We start from the raw sequence: 21,862 nt of genomic DNA, 5'->3' as shown, positions 1-21,862 counted from the left end.
CTTTTGGCCACACCTGAAATGAGGTTTCCTCTGGGAAGCTTTCTTCCGTCATTGGGCCAATGGCTCTCCCAGATTGGCCAAGCCACGCCCTGCCCCAGGCTTCCCCTTCAGGTCACCACGCATCCACAGCATCAGAAGACTATGCCATATTCATCTTCAGACCCACAGTTCAGCACAAAACCTTGCACATATTAGGCACTCATTAATGCTCGCTGAATGGATGGACAGAGGTTCTTGAAGCTTTAGAATTCTAGAATGTTCTTGCTCGTGCCCCACAGTTAGGGACACAACAGGCATGGTCATTATCACTAAAACCCAAACTGGACATATCTGTTTCCTTCCCTCACTGCAGCCACTACACCTAACCAGGTGAACTTCACCCTTAACTTCACCATCACCAACCTGCACTGCAGGGAGCACAGGCAGCCACCAGGTTGTGTGAAGTTCAACACCACAGAGAAGGTCCTGCAGGCTCTGGTGAGAGCTCCGCCTACTTCACCAAGCCCCACCCACTCATGTAGCCCCACCCAACAATGACCACCTTGCGCCTCGCTCTCACATCATTTCCTCTCCTACCTCCTCTGCAGCTTGATACCATGTTCAGGAACACCAGTGTTGGCCCGCGGTACTCTGGCTGCACACTGACCTTGCTCAGGTGAGATTGGGAATACCCAGCCAGGGCTGCCTCCATCCTCTCAGGACTGAAGAGTGTGGTCGGCTTCCTTCATGCCCTCCCTGTGCATGCCCTCAGCAGAGGTGGGATTCAGGAGGCACTGGCTCCAGGGTCAAGAGGTCTCCCAATCCTACCACCTCCCCCATGCACTGTATTCAAATTTTCAGAGCCCGATAGCAGGATATGACTCTACCCCTAATCATCCTTTCTGATTTCCCTCCATTCCTTAGAACCAGAAGAGCATTTCCTTCAGGTTTTAAATTTTGTGCCCAGATGTTCTCACAAGGCAAATGTGCTCTCACCTCTTGCATTAATCCTAGTGGCAGCTCTTCACTTGTCTAAAGTCTGAGTTCTCCTGTCTCTATGCCTTGAGGATGCAGGATTTGGTCTACCAATTTAATAAGAGTTCTTGGATCTACATCTCAGCTCACAATTCGAGGCTGCCTGCAAGTCTATGCACTCAGTGGATCTAAGTCCTGCTTCTCCTCTCTCCATCAGACTTTGCATTTCCCCAGACCATGCCTGTCCTGGCCCTGGGAATCTCATGACCCCTGCCTGGGCAATCCATCTATTGTCATTCCCCTCACCTGCCCTCCACAGACCTGAGAAGAACGGATCAGCCACCGGAGTGGACGCCATCTGCACCCTCCGCCCTGACCCTGCACACCACGGGCTGGACAGAGAGCGGCTGTACTGGGAGATCAATCAGCAGACACAGGGCGTCACCCGGCTGGGCCCATATACCCTGGACCCAGACAGTCTCTATGTCAATGGTGAGAGGCTGCCATCCCTTTTTCTGTACCTCAGCAGATCCAACATTCTCCTTATTTATTGTTTTCCCTTCCTCCTCCCACCCTCCACTCAACCTTTCTCCCCGACCTGCGCAGGTTACAGCCACAAGACGAAGCCCCCGACCTCGAGCAGTGAGTATTCTGAGGGTTCCAAAGTCTTTCCCTCTCTGTGAGATGCTTCCACCTGAGACCCAGGTTTAGAGATGCCCACTGCCTCCACTGCACACCTCCACCCCACTTCCAGCCCTGACTAAGCAGAGATCTGTACCCCACAAATCCCTCAAAACTAGGCAGCTCCTCCCAGGATCTCCAAGATTATGGACTCTGCAACCCATGCACTTGGGGTGTTGTCTCCCCAGCATCTGCAGTGACAGTGTCAACATCTAAAGTGTAGGGCTAGGTTGGGCTCTGGGTCTTCCCTTCCTCACTGGGTGGCCTCTGCTGCAGCAGCTCTCTGCACCTACTTCACAATTCTCTCTGGGCCTCCCATCATTGTATTTTGAGCAAAGCCTTTGTCTCTCCATGGTCAGGGGGCAGACTCTGATCCCTGCCAGAAGGGGGCAGCGTCTCCTTTCAAAGACTTTCAGGGGTGAAGGTCCACCCCCCAAAAGAATATTTTTACAGCTGCCGACTCCCAGTATTCCCAGTTGGCTCTTCATGGAAGATCTCTCCCTTCCCCCTTCCCCTCCTTCTCTCTGCAGGTCACACCCATCCAGCCACAAATGCATCCACCGCTGGTGAGTATTCCAGATCTCTGTGTGTCTGTGACCTCCTACCTCCCTTCCCCTGAGCCACAGGAGCCCGTCAGTGGCCATCCCTGACTCCTGTTACCCACCCTTTGGATGGGAAGGGGCCAGTGGAGATGTATAGAAATGGGACCTGGTGGTGGGTTGATCCCTTGAGGGCCAGAGTTTCAGACCAATCTGGGCAACAGGGCAAGACCCCATCTCCACAAAAAAAATTTTAAAATTTAGCCAGGTGTGGTGGTCCTCACATGTAGTGTCAGCTACTTGGGAAGCTGAGGCAGAAGGATCATTTCAGCCCAGGACTGTGAGGGTGCACTGAGCAATGATCCCATAGCTGCACTCCAGCCCTGGCAATACGTTGTGACCCTGTCAAAAAAAAAAGACAAAAAGTAACATACCCAGTTGTTGGTGGCAGGAATCACCTATCCCTTCAACGCACACAACCCTCAAGGACAATGGCCTTACTTCGGGATGAACAGGGCATACATGTGCACAAATGTTTATACTTAGAGCCTCCACCACTGCCACCCTTCACTTAAGGTATAACACACTTTGAATTTCATTCCTTATGGGGGTTTCCTTTCTTTCTAAGCATCTATGGCCACTACTTCCTCGAAAACATCCCGGCAGACTACATCACCCCCACCAAGCACACAGGAAAAAGGCTGTCATTGGTGCCCAAATCCTATGTACAAAGTAATTCATACCTGATCACTTCTCTCACTGATCATACCTCATCTCCAAAACTCAACCATTAGCAAGGATTCCAGGCACCATCTTGTGGCTCAGGATCCAAATCCTGGGTCCGGCCCAGACCACACAGCAGCTCCTGGCCCTTGGTTCACGCACCTCCTGGACATCACACATGTCCCTCATTCTCATGCTCCAAAACCCCACCTTCCTCCTCCTCATCAAGGCAGAGGCAGAGCACTGATATTCACTTTTCTTCCAGCTCACCTCCCACATCATCCATCAGAAAATCACACCTGTAACCCATCGGGATATCCCTCAAGCCCCTCATTTCCCTGTATTTGCATCAATCAGCTTCACTCAGGACACCAGCAGTTTTGCTAGGATGATTACAGTAGCCTCTCCTCTGGCCTCCTTGTGTTGTCCACATATCAGCTTCCTGTCCTTCCCACTGTATCTCGTCTATATCATTCCTGTCTTCTTGACAATCTTTGGAGGACTCCATCTGGTCTACAAGTCACATCCAAACCCCTGGGATGCCTCCCTCTTCTAGGTTCAAAGGACCCTTCCAATCTCACAACAATGTCGCTGTAATGAAAGAGCGTTCGATGCCTTCAGCTTACCATTCTCTGTCCTCCTTCAAAGGTTTTCCCCGGGCTGTTCCTTCTGCCTGGAGTACTTTCTCCACTTGCTTAGCTCTTCCTAACCTAACCTCCTGCTGCTTTTGGACACACGTGAATGGATGCAACCTCCAACATTGGCTCAGTGCCTTTCCTGGACTTGCACAGCCCACCGCCATCCCAGACTTCCCTGAAGGTCACCTCACTTCCACACCATCAGGACACTATGCTTTATTGATCTTTGGGCTCAAAAAGTTCACCACAGAACCTTGCACACATTGCGTGCTCCATAAATACTCAGTGAATGAATTAACAGAGGTTTTTGAAGTTTTAGAGTTCCAGAATGTTTCCTGCTGGTGCCCCACGGTTAGGGCCACAACTGCTTTGGTCTTTATTGCTGTGGCCCAAACTGGACATCTCTGTCTCCCTCCCCCACTACAGCCACCATCGCTACCCTGGGGACATTCACTCTCAACTTCACCATCACCAACCTGCACTACAGGGAGCACAGGCAGCCACCAGGTTGTTTGAATTTCAACACCACAGAGAAGGTCCTGCAGGCTCTGGTGAGAGCTCCGCCCACTTGACCAAGCCCAACCCACTCATGTAGCCCCACCCACCAAGGACCACCTTGCCCCTCGCTCTCACATCATTTCCTCTCCTACCTCCTCTGCAGCTTGATCCCCTGTTCAGGAACACCAGTGTTGGCCCGCGGTACTCTGGCTGCACACTGACCTTGCTCAGGTGAGATTGGGAATACCCAGCCAGGGCTGCCTCCATCCTCCCAGGACTGAAGAGTGTGGTCAGCTTCCTTCGTGCCCTCCCTGTGCATGCCCTCAGCAGAGGTGGGATTCAGGAGGCACTGGCTCCGGGGTCAAGGTGTCTCCCAATTCCACCACCTTCCCTATGCACTGTGTTCACATTTGCAAAGTCCGGCAGCAGCATATGACTCTACCCCAATCAACCTTTTTGATTTCCCTCCATTCCTTAGAACCAGAAGAGCAATTCCTTCAGGCTTTAAATTCTGTGCCCAGAAGTTCTCACAAGGCAAATTTGCTCTCACCTCTTGCTTTACTGCCAGTGGCAGCTCTTCACAGCTCTAAAGTCTGACTTCTCCTGTGCCCATGCCCTGAGCATGCAGGGTTGGTTCTACCAATGTAATAAGTGTTTTTGGACCTATGTCTCAGCTCACAATCCCAACCAGGCTGCAAGTGTGTGCACTCAGTGAATCTCAGGCCTGCTTCTCTCCTCTCCACCAGACTTCACCTTTCCTCTTCCCCCTTTCGGTCCTGGCCCCGCGAGTCTCAGGACCCCTCCCCGGGCAATCCATTTATTGTCATTCCCCTCACTTACCCTCCACAGACCTCAGAAGAACGGATCAGCCACTGCAGTGGACGCCATCTGCGCCGTCCTCCCCGACCCTGTACACCATGAGCTGGACAGAGTGCGGCTGTACTGGGAGCTGAGCCAGCAGACACAGGGCGTCACCCGGCTCGGCCCATACACTCTGGACCCGGACAGTCTCTATGTCGACGGTGAGAGCCTGCCACCCCTTTTTCTGCAGCTCAGCAGATCCAACATCCTGTGTTTTGTTCTCTCTCCCTCTTCCCATCCTCTACTCAACCTTTCTCTCCCTCCTGCGCAGGTTACAACGCCAAGAGGACGCCCCCGACCTCCAGCAGTGAGTATCCTTAGCCTTCAGAAGTCTGTAACCTGTTTCCACCTGAGTCGCATCCCTTAGCAATGGAAGAGGCCAGGAGCACGCTGCCTCCGCTGCACACCCCCTCCCCACTTCCAGCCCTGAGTGAACAGGGATCTGTACCCTCCATAACACTCACATGTAGGCAGCTCCTCGCTAGCATCTCCAAGATCAGGAAGTCCCAAGCACTTGGTTTGTTTTTTGCCTTCTTAGCAGTGACAATGTCAATATCTATGGTGCAGGGCCATGTTGGGCTGTGGGTCTTCTCTTCCTCACTGGGTGGGCTCTGCTGCAACCGGTTCCTGCACCTGGTCCCCACTCCCATCTGGGCCTCCCATCAGAGAACTTTGAGCAAAGCCTGGGGTCAGGGGGTGGACACTGATCCTTGCCAGGCAGAGTGCTGTCTTTCTTTCAGTCACTCTCAGGTGTGATGGTCCAGCCAGCAATGGACGATCTTTCTAGCTGCCAACTCCCCAGTATTCCCGGTTGGCTTTTCATGGAAGATCTCTCCCTTCCCGCTCCCCTCTTTGTCTCTGCAGGTCACACCCATCCAGCCTCAAACGCATCCACTGCTGGTGAGTATTCCAGATCTCTGTGTGTCTGTGACCTCCTACCTCCCTTCCCCTGAGCCACAGGAGCCCGTCAGTGGCCATCCCTGACTCCTGTTACCCACCCTTTGGATGGGAAGGGGCCAGTGGAGATGTATAGAAATGGGACCTGGTGGTGGGTTGATCCCTTGAGGGCCAGAGTTTCAGACCAATCTGGGCAACAGGGCAAGACCCCATCTCCACAAAAAAAATTTAAAAAATTAGCCAGGTGTGGTGGTGCTCACCTGTAGTGCCAGCTACTTGGGAAGCTGACGCAGGGGATCATTTCAGCCCAGGACTGTGAGGGTGCACTGAGCAATGATCCCATAGCTTCACTCCAGCCCTGGGAATACGTTGTGACCCTGTCTCAAAAAAAAAAGAAAAAGACAAAAAGTAACGTACCCAGTTGCTGGTGGAAGAAATCACCCATCTCTTCAACGCACACAACACTCTAGGACAATGGCCTCACCTTGGGATGAATGGGGGATATGTATGCACAAATGTTTATACTTAGAGCCTCCACCACTGCCACCCTTCACTTAAGGTATAACACACTTTGGATTTCACTCCCTGTGGGGTTTTCCTTTGTTTTTCAGCATCCATGGCCACTGCTTCCTCCAAACCATCCCCTCAGACTACAGCACCCCCGCCAAGCCCACAGGCAAAAAGGCTGTCATTGGTACCTAAATCCTATGTACAAAGTAATTCATACCTGATCACTTCTTCTCTCATTGCTCACTCCCCATCTCCAAAAACTCAACCATTAGCAAGGATTCCAGGCACCATCTTGTGGCTCAGGATCCAAATCCTGGGTCCGGCTCAGACCACACAGCAGCTCCTGGCCTTTGGTTCACACACCTCCTGGACATCACTCATGTCCCTCGTTCTCATGCTCCAAAACCCCACCTTCCTCCTCCTCATCAAGGCAGGGGCAGGGCACTGACATTCACCATTCTTCTAGCTCACCTCCCACATCATCCATCACAAAATCACTCCTGTATCCCTTTGGGATATCCCTCAAGCCCCGCAGTAGTCTGTATTTGTATCAATCAGCTTCGCTCAGGACACCAGCAGTTTTGCTGGGACGATTGCAGTAGCCTCTCCTCTGCCCTCCTTGTATTCTCCACACAACAGCTTCCTTTCTTTAACACTATATCTCGTCCATATCTTTCCTGTCTTCTTGACAATCTTTGGAGGACTCCATCTGGTCTACAAGTCACATCCAAATCCCTGTGCTGCCTCCCTTTTTGGGTTCAAACCATACCTCCATTCTCACAGCCCTGTCCCTGTAAGGAAAGAGCATCCGATGCCTTGAGCTTACCATGCTCTCTCCTCCTTCGAAGGTTGTTCCTTCCGCCTGGAGTGCCTTCCCCACTTGCTTAGCTCTTCATAACTTAACTCTTCCTGCTGCTCTTGGCCACACCTGAAATGATATTTCCTCCAACATTGGTTCAATGTCTCTCCTGGACTTGCACAGCCAACCGGCAGCCCAGGCTTCCCTGAAGGTCACCTCCCTTCCACAGCATCAGGACACTTTTCTCTATTGGTGTTTGGGCTCAAAGAGTTCAGCACAGAACCTTGCACACATTAGGTGCTCCATAAATACTCAGTGAATGGATTAACAGAGGTTTTTGAAGTTTTAGATTTCCAGAATGTTTCCTGCTGGTGCCCCACGGTTAGGGCCACAACAGCCGTGGGCTTTATTGCTGTGGCCCAACTGGACATCTCTGTCTCCCTCCCCCACTGCAGCCACCACCGCTACCCTGGGGACCTTCACTCTCAACTTCACCATCACCAACCTGCACTGCAGAGAGCACAGGCAGCCACCAGGTTGTTTGAATTTCAACACCACAGAGAAGGTCCTGCAGGCTCTGGTGAGAGCTCCGCCCACTTGACCAAGCCCAACCCACTCATGTAGCCCCACCCACCAAGGACCACCTTGCCCCTTGCTCTCACATCATTTCCTCTCCTACCTCCTCTGCAGCTTGATCCCCTGTTGAGGAACACCAGTGTTGGCCCGCGGTACTCTGGCTGCACACTGACCTTGCTCAGGTGAGATTGGGAATACCCAGCCAGGGCTGCCTCCATCCGCCCAGGACTGAAGAGTGTGGTCAGCTTCCTTCGTGCCCTCCCTGTGCATGCCCTCAGCAGAGGTGGGATTCAGGAGGCACTGGCTCCGGGGTCAAGGTGTCTCCCAATTCCACCACCTCCCCTATGCACTGTGTTCACATTTGCAAAGTCCGGCAGCAGCATATGACTCTACCCCAATCATCCTTTTTGATTTCCCTCCATTCCTTAGAACCAGAAGAGCATTTCCTTCAGGCTTTAAATTCTGTGCCCAGATGTTCTCACAGGGCAAATGTGCTGTCACCTCTTGCTTTCATGCCAGTGGCAGCTCTTCACAGCTCTAAAGTCTGAGTTCCCCTGTGCCCATGCCCTGAGCATGCAGGGTTGGTGCTAACACAGTAATAAGAGTTTTTGGACCTACGTCTCAGCTCACAATCCCAACCAGGCTGCAAGTGTGTGCACTCAGTGAATCTCAGGCCTGCTTCTCTCCTCTCCACCAGACTTCACCTTTCCTCTTCCCCCTTTCGGTCCTGGCCCCGCGAGTCTCAGGACCCCTCCCCGGGCAATCCATTTATTGTCATTCCCCTCACCTACCCTCCGCAGACCTGAGAAGAACGGATCAGCCACTGGAGTGGACGCCATCTGCGCCCTCCTCCCCGACCCTGCACACCATGGGCTGGACAGAGTGCGGCTGTACTGGGAGCTGAGCCAGCAGACACAGGGCGTCACCCGGCTGGGCCCATACGCCCTGGACCCGGACAGTCTCTATGTCGACGGTGAGAGCCTGCCACCCCTTTTTCTGCAGCTCAGCAGATCCAACATCCTGTGTTTTGTTCTCTCTCCCTCTTCCCATCCTCTACTCAACACTTCTCTCCCACCTGCGCAGGTTACAACGCCAAGAGGACGCCCCCGACCTCCAGCAGTGAGTATCCTTAGCCTTCAGAAGTCTGTAACCTGTTTCCACCTGAGTTGCATCCCTTACCAATGGAAGAGGCCAGGCTCCCGCTGCCTCCGCCGCACACCCCCACCCCACTTCCAGCCCTGAGTGAACTGGGACCTGTACCCTCCATAACACTCACATGTAGGCAGCTCCTCGCTAGCATCTCCAAGATCAGGAAGTCCCAAACACTTGGTTTGTTTTTTGCCTTCTTAGCAGTGACAATGTCAATATCTATGGTGCAGGGCCATGTTGGGCTGTGGGTCTTCTCTTCCTCACTGGGTGGGCTCTGCTGCAACCGGTTCCTGCACCTGGTCCCCACTCCCATCTGGGCCTCCCATCAGAGAACTTTGAGCAAAGCCTGGGGTCAGGGGGTGGACTCTGATCCTTGCCAGGCAGGGCGCTGTCTTCCTTTCAGTCACTCTCAGGTGTGATGGTCCAGCGGACAATGGACCATCTTTCCAGCTGCCAACTCCTCAGTATTCCCGGTTGGCTTTTCATGGAAGATCTCTCCCTTCCCGCTCCCCTCTTTGTCTCTGCAGGTCACACCCATCCAGCCTCAAACGCATCCACCGCTGGTGAGTATTCCAGATCTCTGTGTGTCTGTGACCTCCTACCTCCCTTCCCCTGAGCCACAGGAGCCCGTCAGTGGCCATCCCTGACTCCTGTTACCCACCCTTTGGATGGGAAGGGGCCAGTGGAGATGTATAGAAATGGGACCTGGTGGTGGGTTGATCCCTTGAGGGCCAGAGTTTCAGACCAATCTGGGCAACAGGGCAAGACCCCATCTCCACAATAAAAAATTTTAAATATTAACCAGGTGTGGTGGTGCTCACCTGTAGTGCCAGCTACTTGGGAAGCTGACGCAGGGGATCATTTCAGCCCAGGCCTGTGAGAGTGCACTGAGCAATGATCCCATAGCTTCATTCCAGCCCTGGGAATACGTTGTGACCCTGTCTCAAAAAGAAAGGAAAAAAAAAAAAGGACAAAATGTAATGTACCCAGTTGTTGGTGGCAGGAATCACCTATCCCTTCAACGCACACAACACTCTAGGACAATGGCCTCACCTTGGGATAAATGGGGGATACGTATGCACAAATGTTTATACTTAGAGCCTCCACCACTGCCACGCTTCGCTTAAGGTATAACACACTTTGGATTTCACTCCCTGTGGGGTTTTCCTTCGTTTTTCAGCATCCATGGCCACTGCTTCCTCCAAACCATCCCCTCAGACTACAGCACCCCCGCCAAGCCCACAGGCAAAAAGGCTGTCATTGGTACCCAAATCCTATGTACAAAGTAATTCATACCTGATCACTTCTTCTCTCATTGCTCACTCCCCATCTCCAAAAACTCAACCATTGGCAAGGATTCCAGGCACCATCTTGTGGCTCAGGATCCAAATCCTGGGTCCAGCCCAGACCACACAGCAGCTGCTGGCCCTTGGTCCACACACCTCCTGGACATCACTCATGTCCCTCGTTCTCATGCTCCAAAACCCCACCTTCCTCCTCCTCATCAAGGCAGAGGCAGAGCACTGACATTCACCATTCTTCTAGCTCACCTCCCACATCATCCATCACAAAATCACTCCTGTATCCCTTCGGGATATCCCTCAAGGCCTTCATTTCTCTGCATTTCCATCAATCAACTTCACTGAGGACACCAGCAGATTTTCTAGGACGATTGCAGTAGCCTCTCCTCTGCCCTCCTTATGTTCTCCACACAACAGCTTCCTGTCCTTCCCAGTGTATCTCATCCATATCATTCCTGTCTTCTTGACAATCTTTGGAGGACTCCATCTGGTCTACAAGTCACATCCAAACCCCTGTGATGCCTCCCTCTTCTAGGTTCAAAGCTTCCCTCCATTCTCACACCAATGTTGCTGTAATGAAAGAGCATCCAATGCCTTGAGCTTACCATTCTCTGTACTCCTTCGAAGGTTTTGCCAGGGCTGTTCCTTCTGCCTGGAGTATCTTCTCCACTTGCTTACCTCTTCGTAACCTAATGCTTCCTGCTGCTTTTGGACACTCCTGAATGGATGTGTCCTGCAACATTGGTTCAGTGCCTCTCCTGGACTTGCACAGCCCACCACCTTCCCAGGCTTCCCTGAAGGTCACCTCCCTTCCACACCATCAGGACACTATCCTCTATTGATCCTTGGGCTCAAAGAGTTCAGCACAGAACCTTGCACACATTAGGTGCTCCATAAATACTCAGTGAATGGATTAACAGAGGTTTTTGAAGTTTTAGATTTCCAGAATGTTTCCTGCTGGTGCCCCACGGTTAGGGCCACAACAGCCGTGGGCTTTATTGCTGTGGCCCAACTGGACATCTCTGTCTCCCTCCCCCACTGCAGCCACCATCGCTACCCTGGGGACCTTCACTCTCAACTTCACCATCACCAACCTGCACTGCAGGGAGCACAGGCAGCCACCAGGTTGTTTGAATTTCAACACCACAGAGAAGGTCCTGCAGGCTCTGGTGAGAGCTCCGCCCACTTGACCAAGCCCAACCCACTCGTGTAGCCCCACCCACCAAGGACCACCTTGCCCCTCGCTCTCACATCATTTCCTCTCCTACCTCCTCTGCAGCTTGATCCCCTGTTGAGGAACACCAGTGTTGGCCCGCGGTACTCTGGCTGCACACTGACCTTGCTCAGGTGAGATTGGGAATACCCAGCCAGGGCTGCCTCCATCCTCCCAGAACTGAAGAGTGTGGTCAGCTTCCTTCGTGCCCTCCCTGTGCATGCCCTCAGCAGAGGTGGGATTCAGGAGGCACTGGCTCCGGGGTCAAGGTGTCTCCCAATTCCACCACCTCCCCTATGCACTGTGCTCACATTTCCAAAGTCCGGCAGCAGCATATGACTCTACCCCAATCATCCTTTTTGATTTCCCTCCATTCCTTAGAACCAGAAAAGCATTTCCTTCAGGCTTTAAATTCTGTGCCCAGATGTTCTCACAAGGCAAATTTGCTCTCACCTCTTGCTTTACTGCCAGTGGCAGCTCTTCACAGCTCTAAAGTCTGACTTCTCCTGTGCCCATGCCCTGAGCATGCAGGGTTGGTTCTACCAATGTAATAAGTGTTTTTGGACCTACGTCTCAGCTCACAATCCCAACCAGGCTGCAAGTGTGTGCACTCAGTGAATCTCAGGCCTGCTTCTCTCCTCTCCACCAGACTTCACCCTTTCGGTCCTGGCCCCGCGAGTCTCAGGACCCCTCCCCGGGCAATCCATTTATTGTCATTCCCCTCACCTACCCTCCGCAGACCTGAGAAGAACGGATCAGCCACTGGAGTGGACGCCATCTGCGCCCTCCTCCCCGACCCTGCACACCATGGGCTGGACAGAGTGCGGCTGTACTGGGAGCTGAGCCAGCAGACACAGGGCGTCACCCGGCTGGGCCCATACGCCCTGGACCCGGACAGTCTCTATGTCGATGGTGAGAGCCTGCCACCCCTTTTTCTGCAGCTCAGCAGATCCAACATCCTGTGTTTTGTTCTCTCTCCCTCTTCCCATCCTCTACTCAACCTTTCTCTCCCACCTGCACAGGTTACAACGCCAATAGGACGCCCCCGACCTCCAGCAGTGAGTATCCTTAGCCTTCAGAAGTCTGTAACCTGTTTCCACCTGAGTCGCATCCCTTACCAATGGAAGAGGCCAGGAGCCCGCTGACTCCACTGCACACCCCCTCCCCACTTCCAGCCCTGAGTGAACTGGGACCTGTACCCTCCATAACGCTCACATGTAGGCAGCTCCTCGCTAGCATCTCCAAGATCAGGAAGTCCCAAGCACTTGGTTTGTTTTTGCCTTCTTAGCAGTGACAATGTCAATATCTATGGTGCAGGGCCATGTTGGGCTGTGGGTCTTCTCTTCCTCACTGGGTGGGCTCTGCTGCAACCGGTTCCTGCACCTGGTCCCCACTCCCATCTGGGCCTCCCATCAGAGAACTTTGAGCAAAGCCTGGGGTCAGGGGGTGGACTCTGGTCCTTGCAGGGAGGGTGCTGTCTTCCTTTCAGTCACTGTCAGGTGTGATGGTCCAGCCAGCAATGGACGATCTTTCTAGCTGCCAACTCCCCAGTATTCCCGGTTGGCTTTTCACGGAAGATCTCTCCCTTCCACCTCCCCTCCTTGTCTCTGCAGGTCACACCCATCCAGCCCCAAGCACGTCCACCACTAGTGAGTATTCCAGATCTCTGTGTGTCTCCGGCCTTCTACCTCCCTTCCCCTTAGAAATAGGGGCCTCTCAGATGGCTATCCATGACTCCTGTTACCCACCCTTTGGATAGGATGGGGCCAGTGGACATGTATAGCAATGTCACCTGGTGGTGTGATGATCACTTAAGGACAGAATTTTGAGACCAATCTGGGCAACATAGCAAGACCCCAAGTCTAGAAAAAAAAATTTAAGTTCGCCAGATGTGGTGGTACAAGTATATAGTCCCAGCTGCTTTAGAGCGTGACACAGGAGGATCTCTTGAGCTGAGATGTTTGGGCTCCATTTTGCCATATCTGTCCCCATAATGAAAGACCATCTAATTCCTTGAGCATGCAATGGTTTGTCCTCCTCCCAAGACTTTGCCCATCCTGTTCCCTCTGCCTTGAATGGCCCCCAACACTTGGTTAGCTCCTTTTAACCTAACTCTTACTCATGCTTTTGGCCACACCAGAAATAATGTTTCCTCTGGGAAGCTTCCCTCCCTCTTGGGTCCAATTGCTCTCCTGCACTTGCACAGCCACCCCTCGCCCCAGGCTTCCCCTGAAGGTGGCCTCCCTTGCCCAGCATGAGGAGACTATACCCTCTTCATCTTCAGATGCATGGGACTCATCACAGAACGTTGCACACCTTAGGCACTCCATAAATGCTCACTGAATAAATGAGCAAATTTTCCTGATGTCTTGGGAATTCCAGAATGTTTCCTGCTATTGCCCTACTGTTAGGGCCAGAACAGCCTTGGTCATTACTGCTATGGCCCAAGCTCGACATCTCTGTTTTCCTCCCCCACTGCAGCCACTGCCCCTACCCTGGTGACCTTCACCCTCAACTTCACCATCACCAGCATGGAGTACACGAAGGACATGGGGCAGCCAGGTTCCCCAAAGTTCATCTTCATCGAGAGTGTCCTACAGAGCTGGGTGAGATGACCACCACCAGCCCCACATCACAGCTGCCCACATGGCCCCTCAGCCCCTCCTCAGCCAGCTCCCTCTGTCTTCCCACCAGCTCTCGTTCTTGTTCAAGAGGACCAGTGTCCACTCCATCTACGCCGGCAGCAGACTGGCCTCGCTCAGGTGAGACAACTCCCCCAACCCTGGGTGAGAACCATTGCTCAGATTGAGTGGACCCTTGTGCACTGGCCAGCAGGGCTCAGGGACCACTCACAGCACAAGGGCTTCCAGTGCCCACCAGAAGAGATACCTTCATGCCTTCTTCATGTGCATGTGGTACAAATACTCAAGGCTTTAGACAAGGAAATGTCTTTGGTTTACGGGATCCAAATGATACTGTTTTAAGTGAGGGCTCTCCTCTTAGAAAAAGTGAGACACCCATACATCCTGTTTGCAAATTCTAATTAGAATGTTTTCCGTCCCCAGTGTGTCTGGGATGAAAGACACTTAGCAGAGCCCCTTCAACATCCTTTAGCCTCCTCCCTCCCTCTCTCTTGCTTCCCACACCCAGAGGTTGTCAGTATTCCATGTCCCCATGTCCTTCCTTCCCCAGGCTTGCAAAGCATGGATCGGCCACCAGAGTCGACGTCATCTGCACCTTCCACCCTTACCCAGGAGGCCCTGAACTGGACCGAGTGCGGCTGTACTGGGAGTTTAGCCAGCTGACTCAGGGCATCTCCCACTTGGGCCCCTTCACCCTAGACAAGGACAGCCTTTATGTGAATGGTGAGGAACCATGTTAGAGTCACGGGTCTCTCCTAGGTGGAGTCTTGTGTTTTCCCAAACCTGTGAGCAAGTTCCCAACTCTCTCAAAGGAGCTTTGTCCCATGTTTTTACCTTTGGGCTGGGTTCGGTCTTCATTGTGATGTATCAAAACCATCAAGGAGACCGGGCGCAGTGGCTCACACCTATAATCCCAGTGCTTTGGGAGGCCAAGGCAGGAGGATCGCTTGAACCAGGAGTTTGAGACCAGCCTGGACAACATAGCAAGACCCTTTCTCTACAAAACATTTAAAAAATTAGCCAGGCGTGGTGACACACACCTGTAGTCCAAGCTACTCAGGAAACTGAGACAAGAGGATTGCTTGGGCCCATGAGTTTGAGGGTGCAGTGAAATATGATCATACCTCTCCACTCCAGCCTGGGGGACAGAGCTAGACCCTGTCCCTTAAAAAAGAAAAGCCATCATGGGGACAATGACGAGGTCCGGCCACCTTCAGTCTCATTGCCTGGTTGCCCCTTCCCCGAGCATCTCTCCACTGCCTCTTCCCCTCTGGTTTTCCAAAAAGCAACCCTGAAATCCTCCCTTCCCACATTCCTTTACACTCACCCCAACTCTCACTCAGCCTGTCTTCCTCTCTCTCCACAGGTTACACTCATGCAGTCCCAATTAACCCAAGTGAGTATTCTTGGCCCTGCTTTCCTGGGTCTCATTTGCACTTTTGGATTGGAAACCAGATGTTCTTCTTCTCCTCTTTTGCTAAGTTGAGGGGAGCATCTGGAAGGGTCCTCAACTCATCCCTTCTCTCTCTCTCCTGGGTAGAGAGTTCCAGCTCAGGGTGAGGAAGGCTAAAACACACATATGTTCTCCCACCCCATTCTAACCCTCATGTGGTTGTTATTTTGATTCTCTTAAAAATCTGCTCTTGGGGTCCTGCACCTGGAATCCCAACGCTTTGGGAGGCCAAGGTGGGAGGATCACTTGAGGCCAGGAGTTCGAGACCAGACTGGGAAATATAGCAAGACCCCATCTCTACAAAATATATTTAAAAAATTAGCCAGGGGTTATGGCACATGCCTGTAGTCCCAGCCACTTGGGAGGCTGAGGTGGGAGGTTCACTTGAGCCCAGGAGTTCCAGGCTGCAGTGAGCTCTGATCACACCATGGCACTCCAGCCTGGACAGCACAGTGAGACCCCATCTCTAAAAATAAAAAGAAAAGAAAGAAGGAAGAAAGGAAGTGTGGGAATGAGGGAGGAAAGAAGGAAGGAAGGAAGGAAGGAAGGAAGGAAGGAAGGAAGGAAGGAAGGAAGGAAGGAAGGAAGGAAGGGAGGGAGGGAGGGAGGGAGGGAGGGAGGGAGGGAGGGAGGGAGGAAGGAAGGAAGAACGGGAGGAAAAAGAAAAAAAAAGAAAAGAAAAGAAGACCTCACTGGGGGTGGCAGAAACATCTTCCCTCCCCACACACACACCTGAGGATAATGCCCTGACTCCAGGCTGAATGGGGCACACAGAGGCACAAATTTTTATTGTTAGAGCCTCCACCACTGCCAGCCTTCCATTAAAGGTATAACACACTTTGGATTTCATTCCTAGTAGTTTTTTTCTCAGTAGCGCTGACCACCACATCCTTCAAAGCATCCTCCAGCCAGGCCCACAGACAGAAAGGCTCTTATTAGTGTCAAATCATTTCCACAAAATAATTCGTACCCCATCTCTGTCTCTCTCATTACCCACTCAACCTTATCCAAGGAACTCAGCATCCAAATCCTGGGTCCAGCCCAAACCACACAGCAGCTCCTGGCCCTTGGTCCATGCACCTCTTGTATGTCACTCATGTCCCTAGTTCTCATCCTCCAAACCTGGTCCTTCCCCTCTTCATCAAAGGCAGAGGCAGAGCACTGACACTGACCTTTCCTCCAGCTCCCCTCCCACATCATCCATCACAAAATCTCACCTCTTTTCCCTTTGGAATACACCTCAAGCCCCTCATTTCTCTGCATCTGCATCACTCAGCCTTCTTTCAGGCCACCAGCATTTTTCTCTAGGATGATTGCAGTAGCATCTACTCTGGCCTCCTAGTGTTCTCCACACAGCAGCTTACTGTCCTTCCCACTGTATCTATGCCCACATCATTCCTGTCTTCTTGACAGTCTTTGGAGGACTCCATCTGGTCTACATGTCACATCCAAACCCTTGTGATTCCTCCCTCTTCTGGACCCAAACAATCCCTCCTTTCTCATACCTGTGTCCCTATAGTGAAAGACCATCTGATGCCTTGCACTTACCATGCTCTGTCCTCCTTCCAAGACTTTGCCCAGGCTGTTCCTTCTGCCTGGAGTGCCCTTCCCACTTGCTTAGCTCCTCTTAACCTAACTCTTCCTCATGCTCTTGGCCACACCTGAAATGATGTTTCCTCTGGGAATCTTTCCTCCGTCATTGGTTCAGTGCCTCTCCTGGACTTGCACAGCCACCCCCCTCCCCAGGCTTCCCCTGAAGGTCACCTCCCTTCCCCAGCATCAGGACACTATGCCCATTTCATCTTTGCACCCACAGAGCTCAGCACAGAACCTTGCACACATTAGGCGCTCCATAAATGCTCACTGAATGAAAGAACAAAGGTTCCTGATCTCTTGGTAATTTCAGAATGTTTCCTGCTGGTGCCCCACGGTTAGGGCTGCAGCAGCCTTGGTCATTATTGCTATGGCCCAAACTGGACATCTCTGTCTCCCTCCCCACTGCAGCCACTGCCCCTACCCTGGTACCCTTCACCGTCAACTTCACCATCACCAACCTGAACTACACAGAGGACATGGGGCAGCCAGGTTCCTCAAAGTTCAACTTCACTGAGAGATCGCTACGGAGCTGGGTGAGATGACCACCACCAGCCCCACATCACAGCTGCCCACACGGCCCCTCAGCCCCTCCTCAGCCACCTCCCTCTGTCTTCCCACCAGCTCTCGTTCTTGTTCAAGAGGACCAGTGTCCACTCCATCTATGCCAGCAGCAGACTGGCCTCGCTCAGGTGAGACAACTCCCCCAACCCTGGGTGAGAACCATTGCTCAGATTGAGTGGACCCTTGTGCACTGGCCAGTAGGGCTCAGGGACCACTCACAGCACAAGGGCTTCCAGTGCCCACCAGAAGAGATACCTTCATGCCTTCTTCATGTGCATGTGGTACAAATACTCAAGGCTTTAGACAAGGAAATGTCTTTGGTTTACGGGATCCAGATCATAGTTGTTTTTGTTATTATTTCAGCATATTACGGGAGTAGAAATGTTTAGGTTACATATATTGCCTTTGCCCCACTCGAGTCAGAGCTTCAAGCATGTCCATCCCCCAGATGATGTGCACCACACCCATTAGGTGTAAATATACCCATTCCCTCTTCCCCCTCCCAGTTGCCCCTATACCTGATGGATGTTAGTACTGTATGTTCACATAAATGTTGATCTATTGATACCAATTTGATGGTGAGTACATGTGGTTCTTGTTTTTCCATTCTTGTGATACTTCACTTAGTAGAATGGGCTCCAGCTCCATCCAGGATAATACAAGAGGTGCTAGATCATCATTGTGTTTTGTGACTGAGTAGTACTCCATGGTATACATATACCACATTTTATTAATCCACAGATGATATTGTTTTAAATGAGGGCTCTCCTCTTAGAAGAAGTGGGACAACCACACATCCTGTCTGCAAATTCTAATTAAAATGTTTTCTATCCCCAGTATGAGGAGGTTGTCTTGGGTGAGAGACACTTGGCAGAGCCCCTTCAACATCCTTTAGCCTCCTCCCTCCTACTCTTGCCTCCCAAACCCAGAAGACTCAGGACCCCTCCTCAGTATTCCGTGTCCCCATGTCCTTTTTTCCCTAGGCTTGCAAAGGGCGGAGTGGCCACCGGAGTGAACATGATCTGCACCTTCTACTCTTACCCCGGGAGCCCTGACCTGTACAGAGAACGGCTGTACTGGGAGTTCAGCCTGCTGACTGAGGGCATCTCCCACCTGGGCCCTTACACTCTGGACAGAGACAGCCTCTATGTCAACGGTGAGGAACCATGTTAGAGCCACCGGCTCTCTCCCAGTCAGAGTCTTGTATTTTCCCAAAGCTCTGAGCACAGTTCAAACTCTCTCAAGGGGGCTTTTTCCCATCTTTTTCTCTTTTGGGGTCTGGGTTAGGTCTTCATTGTGATGTATCAAAGCCATCAAGGAGGCTAGGTGTGGTGGCTCATGCCTGTAACCCCAGGGCTTGGGGAAGCTGAGGTGGGAGGATCACATGGGGCAGGAGTTTGAGACTAGCCCAGCCTGGGCAACATAGCAAGACCCCATCTCTACAAAAATTTTAAAACTTAGCTGGGCATGGTGGTACATGTCTGTAATCCCAGCTACTCAGGAGGCTGAGGTGGGAGGATCATTTGAGCCCAGGAATTCAAGGCTGCGGTGAGCTATAATCACACCACTGCACTCCAGCCTGAGCGACAGACAGAGACCTTGTCTCTACAATTTTTTTTTTTAAAAGCTATCACAGGACAATGACAGGGTCCAGCTACCTTCAGTCTCATTGCCTGGTTGCCTGAGCATCTCTTCACTGCCCCTTCCCCTCTAGTTTTCCAAAAAGCAGCCCCCAAATCCTCCCTTCCCACATTCCTTTACATTCACCCCAGCTCTCACTCAGCCCCTCTTCCTTTCTCTCTGCAGGTTACACCCATGCAGTCCCACTTAACACAAGTGAGTATTCCTGACCCTGCTTTCCTGGGTCCCATTCACACTTTTGGATTGGGGACCAGATGTTCTCTTTCTCCTCTTTTCCTAAATTGAGGTGAACATCTGGAAGGGTCCCCAACTCATCTCTCCTCTCGCCTTCCTGGGTAGAGAGTCCTAGCTCAGGGTGAGGAGGGCTCAGAGACAGATATGTTCTCCCACCCCATTCTGACTCTCATGTGGTTGTTATTTTGATTCTCTTAAAAATCTGCTCTTGGGGTCCTGTGCCTGTAATCTCAACATTTTGGGAGGCTGAAGTGGGAGGATCACTTGAGGCCAGGAGTTTGAGACCAGCCTGGGAAACATAGCAAGATGCCATTTTGAAAAAAAAATGTTTTTAATTAGCCGGGCTTGGTGGTGTGCGCCTGTCATCCCAGCTGCTCAGGAGGCTGAGGCAAGAGGATCACTTGAACACAGGCTTTCGAGGCTGCAGTGAGCTATGATCACTCCACTGCACTCCATCCTGGGTGACAGAGGGAGACTCTGTCTCTAAAAAAAAAAAATCTGCTCTTAGTACTTTTAAAAGGTAAACTGAGGCACAAGAAAATTTTTAAAGAATTTGCATGTGCAAGCAGCAATTCATGAATCAGGAAGCACCAAACCAAAGCAGGGGTGGTTTGGGGCTCCCCCAAAGGAATACAGTGGGGAGCTTTTATAGGGTAAATGTGCAAAGAAAGCAAAGCAAGCATTGGATTGGTTACAATTACGTAGGTGTCTTATTTGGTCCATCTTGTTGGAAAGTGCCTAGTTATAGAACCATAAGTTAGTTGGTAGCTTCTGATTGGTGGAGTTTAAATTTCATTTTTCTTTAATTTAGGTGTTTAAAAGAAATAGCACCCCACCCCCGAAAAAAGAGAAAAAGAAATAGCCCACGATAAGTTTAGCTTATGTTTGCAAATAGCTTGTTAAGTTTCACTTATGTTTGCAAATCAAGCAAGGTCAAGGTTGCTTCCACGGCTTAACTGGCATTTGTCAGCTCAGGAAACTCTCAATCCTGGTTTCTATTTTAGTTTATTTTAACAGTCCCCTCTTCTTATTCTTTTTTTCATGTGTCTATTCATTGTTCTGAGCGTGTCTTAACATCAGCATAGCACCTGTTGTGGTGGGGCTTTCAGAAAACATTTATTGAAACTGACTACGTTGCAGGCACTATGCTAAGTTTTTTGCTCCGGTAGTTTTCTAGAGTTTCCATAACAAAATAGCATAGACGGAGTGGCTCAAACAACAGACATTTATTTTCTCATGGTTCTTGAGGCTGGAAGTCCAAGGTCAAGGTGTCAGCGGGTTGGTTTCTTCTGAGGACTCTCTCCTAGGTTTGTGGATGGACATTTTCTCCCTGTGTCTTCATGTGGTCTTTCCTCTGTGTGTGTCTGTGTCCTACTATCCTGTTTTTATAAGGTCACCAGTCATATTGTATTAGGGTCCAACTTAATGACCTCATTTTAACTTAATTGCCTGCTTAAATGCCTTTTTTCCAAATGCCTTATCTCCAAACATCATATTCTGATATTTCGTGACACTAGAAGTTAAGGTGTCAATGTATGAATTGAGGCAGGGGGATGTCCCAACTCATTCCATAGCACATACACTTTCTCCTTAAACTCACACTACAACCATGTGCCTTAACTCTATTTTACAGATGAGGAAACTCAGGCTCAGAGAGGCTGCCAAAGCCACACAGCAAATAAATAATAGAGCCAGGAGTTCCTATGACTCCAAAACTCATGACCTAACTCTCCACACGATCCATGCCTCTGTTACTTTATCTCAAAAGACATGCTGATTTGGGGACGTACACCTATTATATTCAAGTTCAAGGGCAAACTCCCTTGGCATCCCCAGAAAACCTGTGTGTGGTGAAAAACCTTGTAGGTTTTCAAGAATTAGGGAATTGAATGTGTATGGGAAGAAGGCAAGAGGGGTAGATGGAAGGGAGGAGATTGCAGGGAAGTGTGGACAGAAAGATGCTTAGAAGAAGGTATGAATGGGAAGAAAAAAAGGAAGGAATGAGGGAGGAAGGAAAGATGGATGGCTGGATGATGGATGGATGGAAGGAAAGATGGATGGATGGAAGGAGAGAAGAAAGGAGGGATGGAAGGAGATAAGAGCCTCCCAAACCACCCTTGCTTTGGTTTGGTGCTTCCTGATTCATGAATTGCTGCCTGCACATGCAAATTCTTAAATTCTTTGTCTTAAAAATCAGCTCATATTTATACTAAAGCTCCACACATAGTAAGGTGGTCAGAAAGCAGTTGCTTATTTATCTTATACAATGAACATAAGCACATCATGTTTACTCCCTGCTGAGCGGTGCTTGGGCACTGTACAAAGATTAACTTGTTTAAGCCTCATAGAAACCTTTGAGGCAGGAATTGTCGCTTTGGGCCATTTTCATTAGTCCA

The 21,862-nt window shown here is 51.1% G+C and overlaps 1 protein-coding gene across 1 annotated transcript in view; it reads left to right on the top strand.

Moving 5' to 3' along the window:
* Positions 1-21,862, top strand: part of MUC16 (mucin 16, cell surface associated) — a 120,416-nt gene that overhangs the window by 77,717 nt on the left and 20,837 nt on the right. The window contains exons 71-98 of the mRNA XM_045550493.1: positions 353-477; positions 588-655; positions 1,274-1,446; positions 1,561-1,596; positions 2,166-2,201; positions 3,962-4,086; positions 4,197-4,264; positions 4,883-5,055; positions 5,166-5,201; positions 5,759-5,794; positions 7,556-7,680; positions 7,791-7,858; positions 8,477-8,649; positions 8,760-8,795; positions 9,353-9,388; positions 11,171-11,295; positions 11,406-11,473; positions 12,079-12,251; positions 12,362-12,397; positions 12,953-12,988; positions 13,821-13,945; positions 14,034-14,101; positions 14,532-14,704; positions 15,348-15,377; positions 17,439-17,563; positions 17,652-17,719; positions 18,575-18,747; positions 19,398-19,427. Of these exons, the coding sequence (XP_045406449.1) occupies positions 353-477; positions 588-655; positions 1,274-1,446; positions 1,561-1,596; positions 2,166-2,201; positions 3,962-4,086; positions 4,197-4,264; positions 4,883-5,055; positions 5,166-5,201; positions 5,759-5,794; positions 7,556-7,680; positions 7,791-7,858; positions 8,477-8,649; positions 8,760-8,795; positions 9,353-9,388; positions 11,171-11,295; positions 11,406-11,473; positions 12,079-12,251; positions 12,362-12,397; positions 12,953-12,988; positions 13,821-13,945; positions 14,034-14,101; positions 14,532-14,704; positions 15,348-15,377; positions 17,439-17,563; positions 17,652-17,719; positions 18,575-18,747; positions 19,398-19,427 (2,544 nt within the window). The remainder of the gene's footprint in view (positions 1-352; positions 478-587; positions 656-1,273; positions 1,447-1,560; positions 1,597-2,165; positions 2,202-3,961; positions 4,087-4,196; positions 4,265-4,882; positions 5,056-5,165; positions 5,202-5,758; positions 5,795-7,555; positions 7,681-7,790; positions 7,859-8,476; positions 8,650-8,759; positions 8,796-9,352; positions 9,389-11,170; positions 11,296-11,405; positions 11,474-12,078; positions 12,252-12,361; positions 12,398-12,952; positions 12,989-13,820; positions 13,946-14,033; positions 14,102-14,531; positions 14,705-15,347; positions 15,378-17,438; positions 17,564-17,651; positions 17,720-18,574; positions 18,748-19,397; positions 19,428-21,862) is intronic.

Source organism: Lemur catta, chromosome 1 (genome assembly GCF_020740605.2).
Source record: "Lemur catta isolate mLemCat1 chromosome 1, mLemCat1.pri, whole genome shotgun sequence".
Taxonomy (NCBI): Eukaryota; Metazoa; Chordata; class Mammalia; order Primates; family Lemuridae; genus Lemur; species Lemur catta.
The sequence above is the reverse complement of the archived record's forward strand: the minus strand, read 5'-3'. Positions and strand labels throughout refer to the sequence as shown.